Source organism: Triticum aestivum, chromosome 5B (genome assembly GCF_018294505.1).
Source record: "Triticum aestivum cultivar Chinese Spring chromosome 5B, IWGSC CS RefSeq v2.1, whole genome shotgun sequence".
Taxonomy (NCBI): domain Eukaryota; kingdom Viridiplantae; phylum Streptophyta; class Magnoliopsida; order Poales; family Poaceae; genus Triticum; species Triticum aestivum.
Window position 1 is genome coordinate 25,537,560 of NC_057807.1, and position 23,639 is coordinate 25,561,198.

The window sequence follows — 23,639 nt, forward strand, 5'->3', positions numbered from 1 at the left end:
TAACACCTTTCTATCTTTATTTGTTGTTTTTCTTATTCGTAGCGTATTTTCCCCTTTTATACATTTAGCGGTGGTGAACTTAGACTTTGTGTAAGGGGAGCCATACTGTTTCCTTGAACTTAACAGCTCTCTATGTCCTTATTTATCCACAAAGCTTTCAGATGATACTCACACCTCTGACTCCTTGGCCTGATCCTGACCCCATTCCTCCTCACATATGGCTTGGGTTTTCGGATAGCCTAGACACATGGAGACAATTTCGAGATCCGATTCTCTCCCTCCCTCCCTCCCTCTCTTTTAGTTGCTAATAGAATAATGAACAATCGGTAAGACTAATATTATAGACCTCCTTCTCCTCAATCCTACTATGTATTATTCGACTTTTGTGCTACTACAGAAAAAAAATGTTGTAAACTTGTGAGTTGTGAGCAATATTCTCTAGGCAAGTTTTAGCCTGCTTATTCACAATAGATGATGCATGTCAATCACCGTTTCACCCTTATATTTGATGTTAATGTCTTAGTGTATGTACAATTGGGGTTTTTCTCCGGTTGGTATTTGTATAGGAGTTGGTCGCTTCCTTTTTACATCATAGTTCATAGTACAATACACACATTTCCTTTCAAGTCTTATGTGAAATTCATTTTGAGCCGATACACCAAATCTGAAGTTAAATAATTCTAATAAAACTGAAAAGTTATTATAAATATATAAATAAGTGCCAATAATTTTTTAATCAATAAATGTTATCAAAGATTGATGTATCTACCTCTCCCAAGATTGGTAGGAGTAGCATGTTCTAGAAGATGTGTTTTGCTGCAGCAGTTTCTAAATGGTAAATTGTATGGTTTCAAGTGCCCAAATTCATATGCAATAGTTTGCTAGCCAATTGCACATTGCAATTAAGTTTCTGGTTGTAACATCTTGGAACATTTGTTTAAAGGGAACAAAATCATCCATGTGTTTATTTTAATTAATGGAGATAATAGCAATGCACACGCTTTCGCGAGACAATCGATCTAAAGCATAAAGTAAAAAAAACATTCAAGTGTTGTTATCATTTGTAATGCAACGCACAATAAAGAGGTCAATGTTTGTGTACCATCTTTATTTTCTGCATCAGATATGATAACCCTTTTGTGTATAGGGTAGAATTACATTTTTTTATCAAAATACATTGCAAGCGAAGTAGGTTAAAATTATTTTGGCTATATTTTCCATCTATAAATTTTAAATGCAACCAATACAAATTTTAAAAGCCCGTGGCAACGCACGGGCAGTCTACTAGTTTAATGAATGTGGAAGTTGCAGTATCTATCCATGCTCGGTGATCGTCCACCTGTGCCCGCAAAAAGAGTGCCAAAACAAACCTCTAACCTGAACTGAAGATACGCTAGAAATTATTACTACCCCCGATTCATATTACTTGTCTTACAATTTTTTAGATACGGATGTACATAGACACACCCGTATCTAGAAAAATCTAAGATAAATACTTCCTCCGTAAAGAAATATAAAAACGTTTAGATCACTTCTTTACAGAGGGTGTACTATGGATCGGAGGGAGTACCATAATTTGGACTGGAAAAAAGAAGAGGGAAAAGAAAATAGCACCATGCATGGTCCCAAGAAGCACAAAGACGAGCAAAGACCCATTGTCACCACGATCGATGCTCACAGAGAAGTACTTTGCCCTTAATCCAGATACCACAAGTCCACAACAGTTATATGCAGCTTACATTCAAGCACATAGTTAAACACATGAAATAAATAAGATTCCCCAGCGAAATAAAAGAGAAAAAAACAATTCAGATTGATGTACAACAAGAGAAAGCAATATTATACACCACGTACATATCACATGATAAGACAGCAACACTGGCTTGACTAGATGATCAATTCTGGAGCCCAGCTCAGTTCAACTTGACAACGGGTCGATTGGGGAACTTGGCAAGGTCGGCACGCAATTTCTCGACGCATGGGTAGTCTCCCTTGAGCACAACTTCCTTGAGCATTGGGAGGTGTTGAAGCCCGCTACAACGTTCCTGGATATAGGTCTCAGAAAGCTGCAATACCTCAAGCTTAGGTGTCCCTCGCAGTGAAAAATCCAGCGATTTGAGGCCATCTAGGTGATCCAGGTGCAGCACCACCAGGCTCGGAAATGCCCGTTGATCGAAACTGAAATGGACCTCTCCTTCGAACGACTTCGTCCATAGACACAGGATGGCTAGCATCGGCAGCTCCCCGAGGACTTGTATGGCTGTTCTGTGGTCCAATATCCTAGAGTTGCGTAGCTTCAGCTTCACAAGATTTCCGAGTGTCTGGATCCATGCAGGCAATATGACCAAATTGCCATACAGTTTAAGGCTCTGCAGGTTTTCTGGAGGAGTGGGCATGTCATCCAAGCAGCCAGATAATCCAGGCATCCCTTCTGAGCGCATCGACAAGGATTCCAGGCGACTGAGTTGAGAAACTGTTGATTGTAACTCCAGACTGTTTCTCTTGTTGATGCCAGTCACTCCTAGCTTCCGCAGCCCACTGAGTCTTCTTATGTTCTGAAGAATGATCCTCCCCCGTGAGATGTTCACAACACCTAGTGTGTGTAGGGCTTTCAGTTTTCTCACCCCTCTTGGCACTACCACACCATGTGCGTCCAGCTTCATCGCAACAACAGGGAGTGCCACACAACAGAAGGCACTGCACAAGTCACGGTGGTTATAACCGTTAAAATCTGAGCCTGCAAAACAACGTGCACAAAGTACCATCGACGAGGCAGTCAAAAGGCATGCACTGTTCCTCATCACCGCTGGCAAGTCTTCTACAACTTGTTCATACGAGATGTCCTCGTCCATGGGTTCCTTACCAGCACGAAGATAGTTTAGCTTCCGAAGTTTTCTGATGCTATGTGGTAGCTTGACTATCTGTGTACCTCTCAAGTCTAGTGTCTCAAGTTGTTTTAGGTTGCCTAGAGAATCTGGCAGGTGACAAATAGGAGTGCATCCTCTTAAAGAAAGGTATTTTAGGTGAAAAAGCTTGACAATGTCCTCAAGGTGATGATCAAATACACCTGAGGTACCTTCCAAGTCCAGCACTCGGAGCAGCCTTATCTTATCAGAAATGTAAAATGACTTCCACTTTCCAAAAACTGTTATTGACCGTACACGAGACATATCTATTATGCTCTCCAGATCACTCTGATTTCCCTCCCAATTGCTGCTTATTGCAAGGTGACGCACAACGTGCTGGGTGTTCAGGCTACAACCTTCCTCCAGCCTAAACACTAGATTTTCTTCCATTGACTTGGAAATGCCAATTTCACGCATGAGATCATGGACATGGCAAGCGTCAATTCCTTTTCTACTGCGAATTGATTGTTGGTATGGCAAGATCATGCTCCTACTTATAAGTTCCATGAAGTAATTGTCTGCTATTCCCTCTGCAGACTTACCACGTACCTCCCTTGAGTAACCCTCTGCCGTCCACCTCCGCACCAAACGCCGCCGACTAACCTTGTAGTCTTCGGGAAAGATGGGGAGATACAAGAAACAAGATTTCAGGTGATAAGGTAAACCATCATAACTTTTAGTAAGCACAGCTAATATGGTCCCAAGCTTTGGATTTATCTCCAACTCAGCACTAATATGCTCATTCAATCTCCTCCACTCCACCACTGTTTGTGGTTGGTTTGCCAAGAACCCACCTATAGTGACTATTGCAAGAGGAAGTCCACTGCACTTCTTAAGGATCAGTTCTGCTTGTTCAATCAGCTCAGGATGCTTTTCATCCAGATATGCAGTCTCTTTAAATACCTGAAATTGGCGGAGTGTAATTTATTCAGTACTCTAGAATTTATATTATATATAATATAATACTTCACTTTGATCTCTTTATTGGAGCCTATGTGGTACAATGCTGTGGCGTTTCTTTCAAGAAACAGCATGGAAAATGCTTATTTGGTTTATAAAACCACAGTAGTACATACACCCAAGATCGGTGGAAAAAAACAACATTGGATAGGTTTATTTATTAATGGAGTAAATTTTACTTTGAACAAGGTATTTGTCTAGTAACATCCATATCTTTATTTGCAAACCTCGCTGAGAGGGTAGGGATTTCCTGCAATTCCATTAGCAGAGGAGAATTGATCCAGTTTATAAGCGAACCAAACAAAAAATCTTACAGAGCATAGTCAATTAAAGCAGAACGGGCCAAAATCCACAACAACTCCGTACCATTACTAAACTACTAGGTATAGAGCACTGCCATTCGATACAAACACATCAACAAAGAGCTCCTCAGAAAAAAAAAGAGCACCTCAACACCTGCTTGTACCTTGACACCGGAGACAGAAGCCAGAATCTTCGACGGCGCCGCACCCTCTACGACTAAGCTTCTCCATGACATCCAAGAAGAGGCTCGCTCATGGGCCAAGGCAGGGGCCAAGGGATTAGCGATCATCATACCATAGGCGTCATTAGCTTTATTGGGGCTGAGCATACCCATTTTCCATCATGATCGCACTAGGTCTGGCGCCAATCGTTGTGTACGCTTAGTCCTAGTGCCCTCTACCAACCTCTTCTGTACAAAAACCCTTCCCCCTATCAATGAATGACACACAAGCTTTGCGTATTCGCGAAAAAAAGACAGAAGCCAGAATCAAAGGAAAGCAGGCATACGCCCTTCCAGCTCCGTGAAAGATAACAAGTCACCACAATCCTAATCAGTGCCGCTTGCACACTGGCTGCATCTGAAGTTGCCGAACTCCTGCTAGCAATGCCAACAACTACTCGCATGCCGCCCGAGGATCACAACTCCAAATCCTAATCATCTAAAGCGGCAAAGCCAGATCTGGGTTTCACCCAGAGGACTAGACCGGATGGATAGAAGGGTACTGAGGCTCCACGACGATGCCACCAAGGAATGAGGGTGCCCTAGAGTACCACTGTCGTTGGCATCGAAAACACGGTTACTTTCACCCAGAGTGCCACAATAGCCACCTTCAACCAACTTTCTTAAGGGCAGCCCAACGCGCCTTGCAACAGCATCTGATGCCACTAGAAAAAGTGCCAACGGCCATGCCCGTAACACTGAAGGGAAGGTCAACACCGGAAAGACAAAGCCCCACCCATGTTGCTGCACCACTAAACGATCCTGCAGTACTTTCAGGTAACACCGCTGCCCATCCAACACCAAACCGGAGATCCGCCTCCTGGAGCCACCACCGAGGCGCTTCTTGGGGCCGCCGCCCTGGCATCAGAGAAGTCGACTGACAATCATTCCGCCCCTACATCCCTTACATGCACACCTGCCACCACACCTCGGCTGCACTCTGGGGCCACTGCCCTGGTCAGGAAGCATCAGGTGCCACATTGCCCCAATGATGCTGCCCCCAGCTTCGTAACAACTTCCAGCTGGTCAAGGCACCTGCAGCCTGGTGGAAGCTGCCTAGGACCGTTACAGCCAACCTCCATGCTACAGTTCAGCCAGAGACCGCCCACGCCCGTGCTGCCGCTCCACCGTGCCTGAGCCGACCATCACTGCACTGCACTGCAGCTATAAAAGGGACAAAACCCCTTTTTACAGAGTGTGTCCATTTATCATGAGCTATCTGTTGACTGTCTCCATGGCTATGATGCTCTGCCATGCCCCCCTGGAAGCTAGTGAGGATAAGCTATGAGCATGACAGTCGTAGGTCGCGGGAGCTGCGGATAGTTGGGGTTTGTGAGACGGCCAGGTAGGACATGCTCAGGGAGCAGAGGCAACATGAGAGGGACGGGGGAGGGGAGATCTAATATGCGCGGTATAATTTATATGTAACCTTGCGGCATGCTTTATAGCCTGGTCAATCACCTCCTCTGAAATGTAATAGTATCATTTTCAATGGATATGGCAGGCAGCAATGTGCTTAACTATAATTCAATTTCAATTCAAAAATAATGGAACAACTTATATTATCCACACACCTTTTTCGTGAAGAGGACACGCGCATCACTGTCTTTCAGAGCTTCAAGCTTATATATGTTTTCCTTTTTCACTGAACAAAGGTTAGCAATATTCTCTTCCCTTGTAGTGACTATGATCCGGCTTCCGTTTGTCATTTTAGGGAATTTTCGCACTATCAGGTCCCATTCTGCAGTAGATGACACATCATCAAGAACAATCAAGGACCTCTTTTTTTCTATAAGCTTGGCCAACTCATTAACCAACTCTGCAAGAGACATCGGTGGTGATGCTTTCTTTGCATTGCCCAACAAACCCACCACATCCTTCTTTTCAGAAGATTCTGCATCTAGTTGCATAAATAAGCTCCCAAAGAGCTCCTCAAGAATGAAAGGTCGCATGATTGTGACACAAGCATGCTTATCAAACTTGCAATTGATCTGCTGATAGACATCTCCGACCAGTGTGGTTTTCCCAAGACCACCCATTCCCCACACAGAGATCACCTCAAGTTGTTCACCAGCTTCAGCAAAAATAAGATCTCTGATCTTTTTCATTTCTTTGTCTCGACCAACAAGATGTGATTCCTCTAGAGCAGTTGTCATGGACATAGCGCAACTGAAGCTCTTTCTCATCGCATGATTCCAATCAGCACCCTGAGATTGGTCTGTACCATTGGTGACTGCACTTTTTGAGCTAGGCCCGGCAACCATCGTTAAATCTGTTCCATCTTGAGAACCCTGGGCACAAGCGAGATATGTTAAGCAGTTTCAAAAATTTAACTACTGCACTTTGGTATTTTGCTGCAGTCGCCACCCCAATTAGGATAGTTTTGCTAGTGTGCTACAATAATCAACATGTTTACTTCCCTTGCCTCCATTCCTTAGCATATTGCTAGGAACTAAGGTGTATATAGCTAGCTACTGATAACAAAAACATAAGATCATCGGTAGCCAAGTAAGGTAAACTCTAATGAATCGCTCTCATTCATGTGGTTGTTGTTAACTGATCTCTTACTTTCAGAAATATATGACATATTTTGACTGTTTATGTTCAATCTTTTGCTACATGCGCCACCCCTACTGAGATGGTTTTCTATTGTGCTACAATAATCGACATGCTTAGTACCCTTGTCCTTTATTAACCAGCATATTGCTGGGGGGCAATGTGTATATAGCTAGCTATTGATAACGAAAACAGATCATCAACAGCCAGATAAGCAAACCCTAACTAATTTCTCACACATGTGGTCATTGACTGTCTACATTCAATCTTTGACTGTAATTTTTTTGTTAATAATTTTAAAAACATCATCACAAGAAAATGCTTTGAATACGAATCCAGTGGAATCAATTTTTTGTCATATAATGTACTCCCTCCGTTCCAAAATAGATGACTCAACTTTGTACTAATTTTAGTACAAAGTTGGGTCATCTATTTTGGAACGGAGGGAGTATGTATTATTGGACTTATTGGTGGTCTAAGTTTTGAACTTGGACAATGAGGATACAGTTAATGTATATATCTCCAAATAGAGAGAAACTAATAAGTAATAGTATGACTTAAATGCAAATGCAGTTATAATTAAATCAAAGGCTGAACTAGAAGAGCACAAGCGGTAGAACTTTGAAGTTACCTTCTCATAGAAAGCATAAATATTCTGATCAATAGACGATTGCTTGAGCTCAGATACTATGCTTTCTTGTCCTGCACATAAGCTTGCAACTTCAACTTGCCTTGTGGACACTATTATCAGGCTCCCTTTCTTATTGTTTGGGAAGCACCTCTTAATCCGATTCCACTCTTCAATGGTTGATAAGTCATTAAGCACAATCAGGAACTTCTTGGCATTGACATATCCATTGAATTCCTCAGCTAACTCTTGCCCCATCTTTTTCGTTTCCAGCAGAATGTCAACCCCTACTGATGTGTGAAACTGCTCCACTAAACTTTGAACGAAGTCTTCTGGACTGAAAGGATGCATCAACCTCACCCATGCTCGGCACGGAAAATTGTTTTTGATCTCTGGATCCTCGTAAGCTGCCCATATGATCGGTGTCTGCCCAAGATCAGCACCTTTTCCGCCCACTGTGATCACCCTTAGGTCGGTGCCCTTCTTGTTTATCAGCTGGACAAGATCCACCTTTGATTTTTCCTGCTTCGTTGCGTCCTGAATGCCAAGCATTGTTGTACCTGCAATTGTGCGTGTCGATGGATCAAATAAGAATCGAGTAATCAATGTTGCTCCAACGTTCATTAGTGCATTTTAAAACAATCTCATAAAAGAATATGAACTATAGATACTTAATTAATTTGGTCAGATAGATCATAGGGAACTTGGTGATTACTTTGCTTATTTCACCTGCAGGAACATGATTTGTATTGAAGGAATCAGTCCCCAGGCATGCTCCAATATCACATACTCCCTCCGTTTCTAAATGCATCTATAATTCTATATACATCCGTATGTGGTCCATAGTGAAATCTTTACATACACATGTTTAGGAACGGAGGTAGTACATACACATGTTTCTTCACGGTGTTCACTTATAAGAAATTTATGGATAATGAAAGAAAACGCATCCCCGGGCATCAAGTGATGTACATGACCACAAATCCAATTAATATAATAACTGGATAAAGAACAGGCATAGTTACCTGCAATTCCTTGGTTCACGACGATTCACTACCCAATACGAATCGAGTTCACAAGGGGTTACTATACATCTTGTATTGGCACTCATTGGTTTCAGTTGGAAACACGTCAGTTTACAACATATTTTCATCGAGCACTAAGAGGATAACATATAACTGTTCTCCAAATGAGATCCAAACTTGTTTAAAGAAAGCAACCTAAAATTAACCTAAAGGCCTGGTCAGCAACCCCGCGCTTGGGCCAGTAACCCCAAAATCGCGATAAAATTGAGACTGAGACTGCAGGCGGCTACAGGAGCAGAGGAGGTGATGTGCCGCTGAGCGCGGGCCAAGCAGCGATTCAGGTGAGCGACTTGCAAGGCGAGCAGAGCCGGATGCGGCAGATCCGAAGGAAGGGGGTGAACCCGAATTTGATACGTTTACTTAGAAGATGAAGAAAAAACATAGATACATAGCGATTTACACACCTGCGATGCTGGGCTGCCTACCAGGGGCAGCGGGCCTGGAGCCCGTGGTATTGATGAGATTGTAGCGCACGTTCCTCTGGCTGACATCTTCGACTTTGGCCCGAAGCTCCTTCATCTCCTTGGCGACGCGCCGGCGGTCTAGCAGCGTCAGAGGGAGGCGCCACCAAGACTGCTTGTCTAGACGAACGGCGAAATCCTGGAGGCAGTCCTCGACGTTATAGGCAACGTCGCGGACTTGCTTCACCCAGATCTTGACCACCATGTTGTCGTCTCGCTCCTCGTGTGCAGTCATGAGGAAACCCTGCATCATCTCCAGCTCATCAGTAATGAACGCCTGGTCGCGGCGGACTCCGAGCTGCAACGCCACCTCCTCCGCCAGCGCGGATTTGGCGTAGCCGAGCGCTCCATTCAGCACAGACTTCCCTACGCTCAGACCAGTCGCCTCCATTGTTAGCTTAGGCTCGATGGGTGGGGCAGTGGTGCTAATGATGCTTGTGGGAGAAAGAATAGCCAACGACGGGTTAAAAGGAGGAACTCCGTTCTGGAAGAGCACGTCCCGAAGTTGACTTTGGTATAAATAAAAACACATAAAGAAAAGAAAGACAGAGGGAAGAATGAAGATTAAGACTTCAGGTCGTGCTAGCAAGTCCTAACTAACAATGAAGTTCAGTTTACCCAAAGAAAGCATAAACTGATCTAGTCTGAGCTCATTTCTGGGCATCTTCCCTAGACGTGTCACGCAGGTACGCATTTTGAAATTCGCAATCTTCTTCTTCCGTAGCCCAGCGCTCCCATCGTGAAATGTCCGTGCCAAAGACCCTTATCTTTCGGCTCCCAATCCGATTGTTCATGGCAAAGACCTCGTTCTTTGGCAATTGGCACCCTCCATCTGTGCCAAGTGATTCAATATGCCCGCATGGTAGGCTTGGACAATCTTCACGGCAACGGGATCCAAGTCCGACGTGTTCAACAACATTTTTGGAGTGCTTGGAAGCGACCATACTCAGCAAACTTTTTCTCTTGGAGGTGAAGGACGACACGGCCGGCTGCGGCGATGCCTGATGGCCGGACTGAGGTGCTGGGAGGCGTAGTAGTAGGGCGGCATAGATCAAGAATTTCCACACTTGTTTTCCTTAAGGATGCGTTCCTCGCTGCCTGGCACAGATCGATTCCTCTGTAGAATCATAAACAAGAATGCAAATGGAAATCCGGGGCAAAAGGAAAAGAGCAAAATGGCCATCATCCGAAGGTAACTGGTATTACCGTTGCACTGGCACACTTGATGTACATCATGATCCAAAGTTTCTCCGCAGCTGAGCTCGCCATTGCACTCCATTGCAGACAACCAACCATTTACTTTCAGTCGCTTTACTTTATGTTCTTTACTTATAAGCTCTTTATTATTATCATTCCAATCATCCACTCTTTTGTCACACAAGCTAGTATAATTGTTTAACCGGAAAAGGCTTTCACCCTGCTTTATAAACAAAGCAAACCGCCACAGAGCGCATATATATGGACAAGTTCACACACACACACACACCCAAGTCACACAAGAGGGAGTACAGAGGGTTCTGCTAAGGGCACAGCTCAACAAGCCCAAATAAACAGAAAAAAAGGGGCGCCGGAGCGCACGTGAGGCGTCTAGTCTGGCTCCGGGGCTGGCGGAGGGGCGGCGGCGACAGACGGACGGCCATCGACGAAGGTCGGCGATGAAGGCGGAGATGGCGTCCCGGTCCTGAGGGCGGCTAAGCGGCCGCCAAAGCTGCAAGTAGCCAGACAGTTTGAAAAGAGCATGGGTAGCCCGTCAAACAGGAGTGCGCTGTATCACAAGCTTGTTGCGGATCGTCCAGAGAGTCCACACGATCGCCCCAATCTCAAGCCACCTAATGTGGCGAGAGGGCAAGGGGGAGTTCTGGAGTTCGGCAAATAGGTCGGGGAGTTAGTGTGACACCAATTCCCAGCCACCACCTCCCTAAAGCAGCTCCAAATAAATTGAGCGGACACACACAAGAAGAAGATGTGATTCGAGTCTTCGGGGACACCGCAAAGAGGGCATAGGCCAGAACCAGGGCCATTGCGCTTGCGGACCTCGACCCCGGACGGGGTCCGTCCGCGAATCCGCTGCCACAAGCGGCGGAATCCGGAGGCCCAAATGGCCTACGGAAAGCGAGGCGCCCTAAGTCAATAAGGGCCCTCTCAACCGAGATCAGGGGGTCGACGGCAATGGAGAAGAGGTCAGGGAAGCGCGCCGCGAAGGGGGTGTCGCCGGCCCCCCGGTCAAACCAGAACAAAGTAGCAACCCTAGATCCAACCGAGATGGAGGTCCAAATGCGAAGAACTGGGAGAAGTTGGACAACCTACTGCCAGGACTGGGAGCCGCCAGCGCGCTGATAGAAGGCTAGGGGTGAAAGTGGTAGTTATCGACTAGAGGGGGGGGGGTGAATAGGCAATTTTTATCAAAGTCTTCAAAACATGGAAGTTTCAAAGACAAACAATAGAAATGACCTAATTGATATGCAGCGGAAGATAAACTACACAAAGCAAGCCATAGTCAAGTATGCAATAGTGGTAACGTACGAAGACTAATAGCAGCTAGGTAGTAAGGATCAGGATGGAAGATAGTATGAAGCCAATCAACAATAGTAGTCAAGCAATGAAGTCAAACAGATAAGACAGATAAGCAATGACTTCACGAAGACAAACTCAAAGTAAAGGAGGGAAGGGATAGAACCAATCACTTGTTGAAGACACATGATTTGTTGGACCAGTTCCAGTTGCTGTGACAACTGTACGTCTGGTTAGGGAGACTGAGATTCAACTCAGAAGACCGCGTCTTCACCTTATTCCCCTTGAGCTAAGGACACACAGTCCTCGCCCAACCACTCTGGTAAGTCTTCAAGGTAGACTTCCGAACCTTCACAGACTTCGTTCACCGGCAATCCACAATGACTCTTGGATGCTCAGAACGCGACGCCTAACCGGCTGGAGGATACACAGTCCTCAAGTGTAATAAGTCTTCAGGTCACACAGACAGAAAGACTTCAGTGATGCCTAACACTCTTTGGCTCTGGGTGTTTGGGCTTTGTCCTCGCAAGGATTTCTCTCTCAAAGGCTTCGAGGTGGGTTGCTCTCAAAACGACAAAAGCCGTAAACTAACTCTGAGCAGCCACCAATTTATGGTGTAGGGGGTGGGCTATTTATAGCCACAAGGCACCCCGACCTGATATGTCCGAAATGACCCTGGGTCACTAAGGAACTGACACGTGTTCCAACGGTCAGATTTCAAACACACACGACAACTTTACTTGGGCTACAAGCAAAGCTGACTCATCCAGCTCTGGATAAGATTTGCTCTCATTGTCTTCGCTCGAAGACATAGGATTTGTGTTGAGCATCACTTCAGTCACTCTGACTTAGTTCACTTGGACCCCACTTAACAATACGGTGGTTCCTATGACTCAACAAAGAAGAAAAGGAAACAACAAAACAACTCAGTCTTCGCGCTCCATAGTCTTCACTCAATGTCTTCTTATGTCATAGACTTCAGTGTGAATATCTTCACACACCACCATTGTCTTCAATGTCTTCATACATTTTTAGGGGTCATCTCCGGTAGGTAAACCGAATCAATGAGGGACACTACCTGCGTTATCCTGCAATTCTCACAAACGCATTAGTCCCTCAACCAACTTTGTCGTCAATACTCCAAAACCAACTAGGGGTGGCACTAGATGCACTTACAATCTCCCCCTTTTTGGTGATTGATGACAAACTAGTTGAAGTTTTCAACGGGAAAGAAGTATGTGAAATTGTAAAGGATAGCGTATTGTCTTCATAAGTGGCAAGGGCTCCCCCTGAAGATGTGCATATAAATAATTTGCTTTTGGAATGCAAATGCACATAGCAGGTTGTACTTGTGGAGATCCTCTTCAACTTATGAAGATAATTCATCATGCATGAAATGATATAGCTAAGAGAATGACATGCATAATGAAAAATGGACGTCTGTAGAATGATCTAAGTGCAGAAGTTATCATCGCACGTGGAAATGCAAATAAGTAGCAGACGACCATCAAGTTTAAGTGCTACAACTCAAAGGACGAAGTGTATCAAAAGCAAGAGTTGTAGGCACTAGGCAAAAATATAAAGCAACCGCCCTTATGAACCCGCTTGAAGACTATCAAACTCATACGCTTCTCCCCCTTTTGTCAGTACTGACCAAAAAGGTTTGAAGACATAGAGCATCTACTCGTCCTCAGGAGGAGTAGTTGAAGCAGTAGGGTTGTCGTTGTCGTTTGGCGGTGCAGACGAACTTGGTGCAGTGTCGATGCGTGCAGATGTAGGGGGTGGTGAAGTAGCATCGTCTTCGGCATCGATCACATTGGCATTGACCATTGTCGCGGAGGAAGAATAGTCAGAGTCTTCAAGAGATGGAGTTCTTCGTAGGACAGCATTCCATGGAGGAGTGGAGTCAAACTTGAATCTTTCAGTGAAGCCATCGTCTTGAAGATCAGCTTCAGCACTAAGCAGGATCAAACTCTTCCATGATCGCCGACAAGTTTCGTGAGTGACAAATGCATTCTTGGTGGCAAGGTTTCGAATGCGATTTACATCCACCAAGAGGCTTTGCATCTGACGCTTGAGCCAAAAATGATGCTTATCTTGCTTCTTATGCAGGGCCATAAGAAGTTCTCGGTCATTGAGGACCCGAGAGCGCTTCCGAGGCCTTTGAGCAACTGTTCTCTCAGTAGCTTCAGTTGGCGCACGATGAGGCAGACGAGTATTTCCAGCCATCGGATAGACACGCGTGACAGCTTGAACTCCTTCCATAGGCTGAGTGAAGCTTTGATGTTCAGCATTTTGAAGACAAAGAGGCTTCTTGGCAGGTTCAGGGTATATGGCTTCAACTGACATATCAACCTCTGGTAGGAAGATCACATGATTGCGAGCAGATGGTTGATAGTTGACAGCAGAGTGTTGCTTGATGAGGCACATGACCCATGGAGCATAGAACTTCAGTCCGAAAAGGTTAGATCCAGATGCAGCCAGTTGCCTGATGAAGAAATCATGTGCATTGAAGTTGATGCCATTGAGGATGTAAAAGACCAATGTCTTCATGGCTCCTTCAAGTTTTGCAGCTGATGAATGTCCTTTGATTGGCCATAGAGTCCGCCTGATGATATGATATATAATGCGCGGCAGATACTCAAGGTCATCAACAAAGAACTCCTTGGGATATTCAGCATCACGTGGCAAAGGCTTCATCATGCTCAACATCTGGCTCATATTGGGTTCAGGCTTATGGAAGATGCTCTCCAGTGCATTGCGGTGGTTTTGACAACCAGGTTCATATAGCTCTCCAGGAGTGGATAGGCCTGGAAGCTCAATGATGTCACGAGCTTTGGCTTCATGATGAACATTTCCTGTCATCCACTCGAGAACCCATGTCTTCGTATCTCTGTTATAACCGCGAATGTGGAGTGTAGCATAGAATTGAAGCAATAGCTCTTCATTCCAATGTTCTTTGTCTGTGACAAAGCTGAGCAGACCAACATCACGAAATCAGTCAAGTGCTTCTTCTAAGCATGGCAGTCCAGCAATAGCTTCAGTGTCGAGGAGCATATGAGGGAAAATGCGCCCTTGATCATACAGAACACAGGAGTAATAGCTTCGCTGCTGATGACTCCAGAACCGACCTGATGATATTCTTGGCTTCGTGTAGGGGTTCTTTGAGCTGTCAAAGAATTTGTTGTGGCTCTTGAAGCCATTTGCATTAAAGGACCTGACAAATGTGGCAGTACCTGGAAACCTTGGCAGTCTTGGCTTTGGCTTCTGGACCTGAGGCCTATGCTCAATGTGATAGTCAAATTGAGGACCAGAGACAATAGGCGGAGGGACCAGAGCTGGCCATCTTACTGTGATTAGCTCGCCATGGTTGTATGCCTGCTCGATTGTGTAGGGCCTTGGTGGCGGAACAGGAGCAGTGGCAGCAACAGTGGCTTCGGGCTACACATCAGAAGCTTCAGGAGCATTTTCAGTATTGGCTTCTGGTATGGGGCTTGGCACAGGCTCCACATTAGCTTCAGCCATGACTATGTATCGGCTTCATTGGTGTTGGTGGTGGCAGCCTCAAGGTTTTCAACCTCCACTTGCTGAGCTGGAGGGTCAGGCACAGACACGTTCACATCATGAAAAGTTTCTTCAGGAATGGGGGGAGTAGGGACTCGTTCTTCTTGACGTTCACAGTAGGAGTGGTGCAGCCGGATTGTCTTCAGCAGCTGGTGCTTCAGACTCGGAGACATTCACAGTAGGAGTGGCTTTTGAAAACACTTGACGTGCAACAAGTTGATGGTGCACTTCTCCTTCTGGAACGCTCGGAAGAGGGGCTTGAGGCCTTGGTCCTTTGCAAAGCCTTTGTAGTATAGGCGACGCCTTTGGGGATGGAGTGGGAAGGTCCTCATCCTCTTCAACTTGCACGGATGGTGTGGCTTGTTGTTGTTGGGGAGTGCTGGGGGAGTCTTGTTCTTGCGGGCGATCAGCCCATGAAGCATCCTGAGAAATTGGCGTCAGAGGACGACCAATGCTGATGATTTCGCTATTCGTACGAACAGGCGATGATACCACATTGTATTCAATTTGAGGAAGAACTTCATCATCTTCAACATTGTCATGATGACCAATGTCTTCAGCAGTGATGGGATCAACTGCTGGAATCTCTTCAGCTTCAGGAGCCTCTGTGGAAGCAGGCTCATGAACAGTCATGCAAAGTTCTTGGGATGCAGATGCAGGACGAACCACTGAGATGGGTTCAACAACAAGGGGCTCTGTGGGAGCAGCCCGACTCTTCTTGGTCTTGCGCTTCTTCTTGGAGGGAGCAGCATCAGAGGCTTCTGAGGTTTTCCGTTTTCTGGCTTCAGCCTCTGCAGCCCTCGTCTTCTTCTGTTCTGAAGCGGTTGACGTGACTTTTGGCTTCGAGCCAGTCATGCTGCTTGGGAAGACAATGCGAGGTTCATCTGGCCTTGAAGGTGCAGATTGGACAGTCGATTTCTTCTTCTTTGCAGCCATCCTGGGGTCGATGCCAGGACGTCCAAGAGCCTTGCGCTTTTTAACCTCATTGTAGGCAAGCACACACTTGTCAGCCAGATTTTTCATGCGTTCTCTGGAGCCTTGAGCTTCTTCACGCTTCTTGTGAAAGGCTTCTTTGAGCTCATGAAGCATGATCTTGAAGTTCTTGACATCTTGCACGTTGAGCGTGGCCACATGCTTCTTGAACTGAGCCTTTTCATAGTCAATCTTGTGCTTCAGTTCGACGATGCGCTGAGCAATAGCTAGCTCAAAAGCAATGGCGCCATTGAAGGCGACGCCGAGGCCAATTGGAAGTTGCAGATCGTCAAAGCTGAGATTTGGTGTGTCAAACCATTCATCAATGAAGTTATGGATGATTGCCACGTCAAAGAGAGGCAAGTTGTTGAAGATCTCTGCTTCTTCCTTGCTCTTGATCAGTTGCTCAAGAGCATCATCTACAAGATCGTCATCGCTGGACAGATCAATGTGCTCTTCACGCAGAATAGCAGCAGGAGTCAAAGCCTGATCAGTACTCTTGACGATTTTATTTTTCTTCTCCGTCTTCTTGGAGATGCGGGAAAGATCTTCAGACTGCACACTGGCTTCAGGAGGTGCAGTGGCCAGTGGCTTCACAGGAGAAGCTTTTGGAGGAGCAGCTGATGATGAAGCCTTAATCTTCTTTGGCTTCTGCGGCCTTGGAGGAGGAGCTGGGGCTTCATCAAAATCAGCGTCATTGTCAGAATGATCCACTTTGGCACCTTGTACCAAGATGTAGGAGATGAGGCCATCAAGGTTTGCAAAGGGGCCAATTCTATTTTCTTCAGTTTCACGTGTGCCATCATCACGGGGAGCAGACGGACCAGGATTGAAGTATAATCCCCATGACTTCTTGTTTTCCTTTGCCGAAGCCTTAGCATACTGGAAGTTGCGCTTGAAGAGATTGTCGTCATGACACCAAAGCAATGATGATGGGTCGGCTTCTTCAGGCTGTGGTCCACGGACCATGCAAGGATAGAATTCTTGCGCAATGGCTTCAGCTTTGTTCTTGGGGGGAAGGCCTCGATAGAGAATACCACCCCAAGGACTCTTGATAGCATTCTTCTCAGCGTACTCATGGGTCACGAACTTGTACTTGAACCATTGTTCAGCCCAATAGCATCGAATCCATTGGATTCGAGTCTTGCGCTGATTGTAATCCTCTTCAGGATCTGTTTTGTAGATTTCAGCAAGATCATCAGGCAGATCCTTTGAAGTTCCCCCACGATGCTGTCTGCCACCCTTCCTGACAGATTTCTCCGTAGCCATGAACTTCAAACTGAACGGTTTCAATATGTTCAAAGGCTTCAAAGGCTTTCGCTTGCTGGTCAGACAGGAACTGGCTTCGGGAGATTCAATGTGTTGCTGTAAGAATTCTGCAAACGAATGCAGACTATGAGAACCTAGGGATTCTCCCACGGACATGTACCTGTGACAGCATTAGAGATGCGAGGGAAGGGGAAGAGTTCATATGCATTCTCAGAAGATTTTGAAGATAAATCAGTTTGAAGACATTGACCTCATGTTGCGAAGACATTCACTTATATGTTGAGAGTCGGTTCCAGATTTGTACGAATCCGTGAATAAGTACAAGTGAGGAATCTAACTAGATGTGAAGCTTAAGTGAATATACTAGGCAGTATGAGATGCAGACAGAATAGATCTAACTTTGTATAGACAGAAACCAATTTTGGTAAATTGGATGAATCATTGAGAATCAAAAAGATGGTAAAAATAGAGTTATATTTACCACACGATGAACTGCTAGATGGGATGAAAGGAGACCGAGCAGTTCAATCCACCGTGCCCTAACTTGGCGATGGAGGACACCTACGGCGGCGGCGGAGAGGACGATGCCCGCGGCCAGCGTGAGGACGGCGTCGGAGAAGTCGCGGCAGCTAAGCGCTTCGTCGCCGACATCGTCGAGAGCTAGCGGTGGTGCTAGGGTTTTGACGAGGTGGAGAGGTGGAAGAAGGTTTTCTTGATCGCAGGGGACACGTATTTATAAGTAGGTGTGCGACACAGCACAATTACGCAGGTGCCCCTGTCTATTCACATCCGTGGGACACGTGGCAAGCATGCAACATACTCAGAGTTGTCCCACGTTCCCACGCCCGCCAAGTTTGTCGGATGGTTGTTCCGGCTTCTCCGGATATCGACAATAATAATGAATCATTTAAAGAGGACTTGATGTTTGTCTCTGTGTCTTCTGCTGACAAGGATACAGAGAAGACATTCGACAGTTTCAACAGAATGCATATGATTTGGACAAATAGATTTTGAGATAGTAAGCATAGAGAGATTAGGGTCCGATCACATTCACTTAGTTCAAAAGATTCAACAATGAAGACATAGCTATATAAGTGAATGCTGTAGAGGACAGAATACTAGCATATATATATGAGAAAGCAATCAACTCAACATAGTGAAGTAAATCATGAAGATAAGTTGAAAGTTGAAGACAAATCAATATGCGAAGATATTCAACAATAATGCCATGAGTGAAACACTTCAAACTAAGAAATTTGGTGGTGGCGTTAACCACCGTATAGGAAGTATTAGGCCCAGACACGGCGCACAATTATCGTGGCGCTCTGAAGTCAAATTCCACTTTAATGTATTCACACTCAGAATGTAAGTCTTCATTGATTGAAGATATACTTTACTATGTGTGTTGCACATCAAAGTCATCAACATGCGTAAGTGTTAGGATGTGTGCCTGATCACAGGACATTTGAGGATTCCAAGATATTTAGCTCACACCGTAACTTGCAAAACCTTTTCTCATCCAAGGGCTTTGTGAAGATATCTGCCAGTTGCTCTTCAGTGTTGACGTGAATGATGTCAATATCTTTCTTCATGACATGATCTCTGAGAAAATGATGACGAATTTCAATGTGCTTTGTCTTCGAGTGCTGAACTGGATTGTTGGCAATCTTGATAGCGCTTTCGTTGTCGAAGAAGAGAGGGACTTGCTTCAGATTGATGCCATAGTCCTCGAGATTTTGCTTCATCCACAGAAGCTGAGCACAACAAGATCCAGCAGCAATGTATTCAGATTCAACAGTTGAGAGTGATACACAATTTTGCTTCTTTGAAGACCAACAGACAAGTGATCGTCCCAGAAAGTGACATGTTCCTGATGTTGACTTGCGATCCACCTTGTCACCAGCATAATCAGCATCCGAGAATCCAACCAGATCAAATCTTGAGCCCTTTGGATACCATAATCCGAGTGTTGGGGTGTAAGCCAAATATCTAAGAATTCGCTTCACAGCTAAGTGATGCGATTCCTTTGGTGCCGCTTGGAATCGAGCACACATGCAAACACTAAGCATAATATCTGGCCTAGATGCACATAGGTAAAGTAAAGAACCAATCATGGAGCGGTATACCTTTTGATCGAACTCTTTACCATTGTCGTCGGGACCAAGATGATGTTTGGCTGGCATTGGCATCATGTAACCTTTTCAATCTTGCATGCCGAACTTCTTCAGGCAGTCTTTGAGATATTTTTCTTGAGATATGAAGATGCCATTTCTTTGCTGACAAATTTGAAGACCAAGGAAGAACTTCAGCTCACCCATCATGGACATCTGATATTGCTATTGCATCATGTATCCAAACTCATTACTATACCTCTGGTTGGTGCAGCCGAAGATTATGTCATCCACATATATTTGGCACACAAACAGTTCACCATCATATGTCTTCGTGAAGAGTGTGGGATCTAGGGATCCTGGTTTGAAGCCTTTGCTCTTCAGGAAGTCTTTGATTGTGTCATACCAAGCGCGAGGAGCTTGTTTGAGGCCATACAGTGCTTTGTTTAGTTTGTATACCATATCAGGATGTTTTGGATCTTCAAAGCCAGGTGGTTGAGAAACATACACTTCTTCTTCAATCTTGCCATTGAGGAAAGCACTTTTCACATCCATTTGGTATAGCAAGATTTTGTGGTGATTAGCATAGGCTAGCAGTACGCGAATAGCTTCAAGCCTAGCCACAGGAGCAAATGTTTCATCGAAGTCAATTCCTTCAACCTGAGTATATCCTTGTGCCACTAGACGTGCTTTGTTTCTGATGACTTGACCATGCTCATCTTGTTTGTTCTGATATATCCATTTAGTGCCAATAATGTTATGCTTGCGAGGGTCAGAGCGCTTGACAAGTTCCCAAACATTATTCAGCTTGAACTGTTGAAGTTCTTCTTGCATGGCTTGAATCCATTCAGGTTCCATAAAGGCTTCAGCAACTTTCTTGGGTTCTGATATTGACACAAATGAAAAATGCCCACAGAAATTTGCTAACTGTGTTGCTCTTGAGCGAGTAAGTGGACCAGGTGCATTGATGCTATCAATTATCTTTTCAATCTGTACTTCATTTGCAACACGAGGATGAACAGGACGAAGACTTTGCTCTTGCTGATCATTGTCATCATTTGTAGGATTGTCTTCAGTCTGTGCATTGTCTTCTGATTGGTTAGGTGCAGAAATGATAAGTTCCTCTTCAGGTTGTGCTTCAGAGGGCATGATTTCACCAGTTCCCATTAGCTTGATAGATTCACTGGAAGGAGCTTAATCTAGTGTGCTTGGCAGGAGTTCTCGTTGTGAACCATTGGTTTCATCAAATCGCACGTCCACAGATTCAACAATTTTGTAGTGGAAGAGGTTGAAGACTCTGTAACAGTGCGAATCCTTTCCATAGCCAAGCATGAAGCCTTCGTGAGCTTTGGGTTCAAATTTTGACTTGTGATGGGGATCCTTGATCCAACACCTAGCACCAAAGACTCTGAAGTAACTGACATTTGGCTTGCCAGTGAGGAGCTCATAGGATGTTTTTCCCAGAAGCTTATGGATGTAGACACGGTTGATGATGTGACAAGCTGTATCAATAGCTTCAGGCCAGAACTTTCTTGGTGTCTTGTAGTCGTCGAGCATTGTTCGAGCCATCTCAATGAGTGTTCTGTTCTTGCGCTCAACAATGCCATTTTGCTGAGGTGTGTATGGAGCAGAAAATTCATGAGTGATTCCCATTGTATCCAGATAAAGATCAAGCCCGGTGTTCTTGAATTCAGTGCCGTTATCACTTCTGATATGCTTGATCTTGGCGCCATAATTGTTCATTGCTCGATTGGCGAATCGTCTGAAGACATCTTGTACTTCAGTCTTGTAGAGAATTATGTGCACCCATGTATATCTTGAGTAGTCATCAACAATGACGAAGCCATAGAGACACACCGTTGTTGTGAGGGTGGAGTAGTGAGTAGGGCCAAATAAGTCCATGTGCAACAACTCAAAGGGTTGAGATGTCGTCATGATTGTCTTCGAGGGGTGCTTGGCCCTTGTCATCTTTCCAGCTTCGCAGGCACCACACAAATGATCTTTCTTGAACTTGACACCTTTGATGCCTATGACATGCTTCTTCTTGACGAGAGTGTGTAAGTTCCTCATGCCAGCATGCCCCAGCCTTCGATGCCAGAGCCAGCATTCTAAAGCTTTTGCAAGAAGACATACGGCAAGCTGTGGACCTGCTGAGAAATCTACCATGTATAGATCACCTTTCCTATACCCTTCAAAGACTAGAGACTTGTCAGATTCCATTAGTACAAGGCAACGATATTTTCCAAATATCACAATCATGTTTAAGTCACAAAGCATTGAGACAGACATTAAGTTGAATCCAAGGGATTCAACAAGCATCACTTTATCCATGTGTTGATCCTTTGAGATTGCAACTCTACCTAGGCCTAGTACCTTGCCTTTACCAGTGTTAGCAAATGTGATTTGACTCTTGTCGGATGGACGTAAGGTTGAGTCCATGAGAAGACTTCGATCACCAGTCATATGATTAGTGCATCCGCTGTCCATAATCCATTCTGAAGCACGAGGTGTCATACCCTACAGTGCAGTTAGGAGGATAGGCTTCACAAGGTATGTTGTGAAGCATAAGCATTTGATGCACACTTGGATTATCACAACTTAGATGAAAGTTAGCACACAGTATGACAGGTAAGCAATTCATATGTGGAATACATAGTAAGTCATTTTATCATGCGTCCCTTTGTGTTTTAGGTCCCCAGCAATAATATCGGACGCCTTTTATTGCTGGCTGGAGACCATGTTCTGCAAAAGAGAGTTAGTTCTTCTTCACCACCCACATCTTTAGGGGTGGCTTAGAAGCAATGAGTCTAAGTGCAGCATCTGAGAATTTCGGCTTTGGAGCCCTAGCAAATAGCCTTGAAGAAGATGAATGATACTCATATGAATAAGCAGAAAAGTTCTTAGTCCTATGAACATAGCGGTTTGAAGACTCGCGCTCATATTCATAAGTTTGAGTATGATTTCCCTGCAAAACATTGGCGTTAGGGTGACTCAGGTGAGTCCTGTTTCCGTATGAAGCCGTTGGACCATGTGACCCCTTTGGTCTGGGGTTTGTCTTCTTCCTTGGTGGTGTCATGACCACATTCACAGGAAGATTCTCAAGACAGCTTTGGGGAACCCAGATCTTCTTCATTGGGGGTCCATTCCTGCAGTTAGTACCAATATACCTGGCAAACACTTCACCATTCTGATTTTTGAACAGTTTATAGTTTGCATCAAAGGATTCAACAATGATAATAGGATTAGTACAGGTAAAGCCAGATAAGGTGGATGGATCCACTAAAGGTTCCTTTGTAGCAACCCATGTGGTTTTGGGATACTGCTCAGGCTTCCAGTAGGAACCATCAGCATTCATTTTCCTCTCGAACCCAACACCCTCTTTCCTAGGGTTTCGTTTCAGAATCTGCTTTTTGAGGACATCGCATAGTGTCTGATGGCCTTTCAGACTTTTATACATCCCTGTTTCAAGCAATGTCTTCAACCTAGCATTTTCATCAACAATAGTAGTGGTATCCTTAGAAGAGGGGTTAGTTACCACATCAGTAGTTGAAGACAGAGCAACAGTAGGAGCAATGGAACATTCAGCAACAGAGGCAGCATTATCACGCTCAATGCATTTTAAGCATGGTGGTTCAAATCCATCCTGTGTAATGCTGATTTGTTGAGCAAGTAATGAATCATGCTTCTTCAGAAGAGCTTCATAATCCACTCTTATCTTTTCAAGATCTTGCTCTCTTTGAAGACATTCAGAAGAAAGTTTCTCATGATCAGACAAGAGAGCATTATGTTGATCTTGAAGGGCGTCAAACTTGGAATGAAGTCTCTGAAGACTCTCAGCCAAAGCTTTTGACTGATCCATTTCTTCGCCCAACGTATCATCGCTCTTACTAAGCATGTTTTGAATCTTTTCCAAAGCTCTTTGTTGTTTAGTGGCAAGGGAAGCAAGTTTGACATAGCTGGGGCCAAATTCATCATCACTGGTTTCAGAGAGGTAGCATTCAGTTACCTTAGTACCCCCTGCCATGAGGCATGGTGAAGATGAAGATGATTCAGGTGGAAAGGTCATCTCTTTAAGAGACTCCTTGTAGTCATC

General features: G+C 44.9%; 1 protein-coding gene across 1 annotated transcript; it reads right to left on the bottom strand.

The window, feature by feature from the left end:
• Window positions 1-1,671: 1,671 nt before the first annotated feature.
• Window positions 1,672-9,567, bottom strand: LOC123110206 (disease resistance protein PIK6-NP). Its single transcript, XM_044530680.1, has 4 exons — window positions 9,063-9,567; window positions 7,577-8,133; window positions 5,964-6,680; window positions 1,672-3,809 (listed from the first exon to the last, which is right to left on the bottom strand). The coding sequence occupies exons 1-4, from the start codon at window positions 9,508-9,510 to the stop codon at window positions 1,914-1,916; spliced, it is 3,618 nt and encodes a 1,205-aa protein (XP_044386615.1). The 5' UTR covers window positions 9,511-9,567; the 3' UTR covers window positions 1,672-1,913.
• Window positions 9,568-23,639: the final 14,072 nt, after the last annotated feature.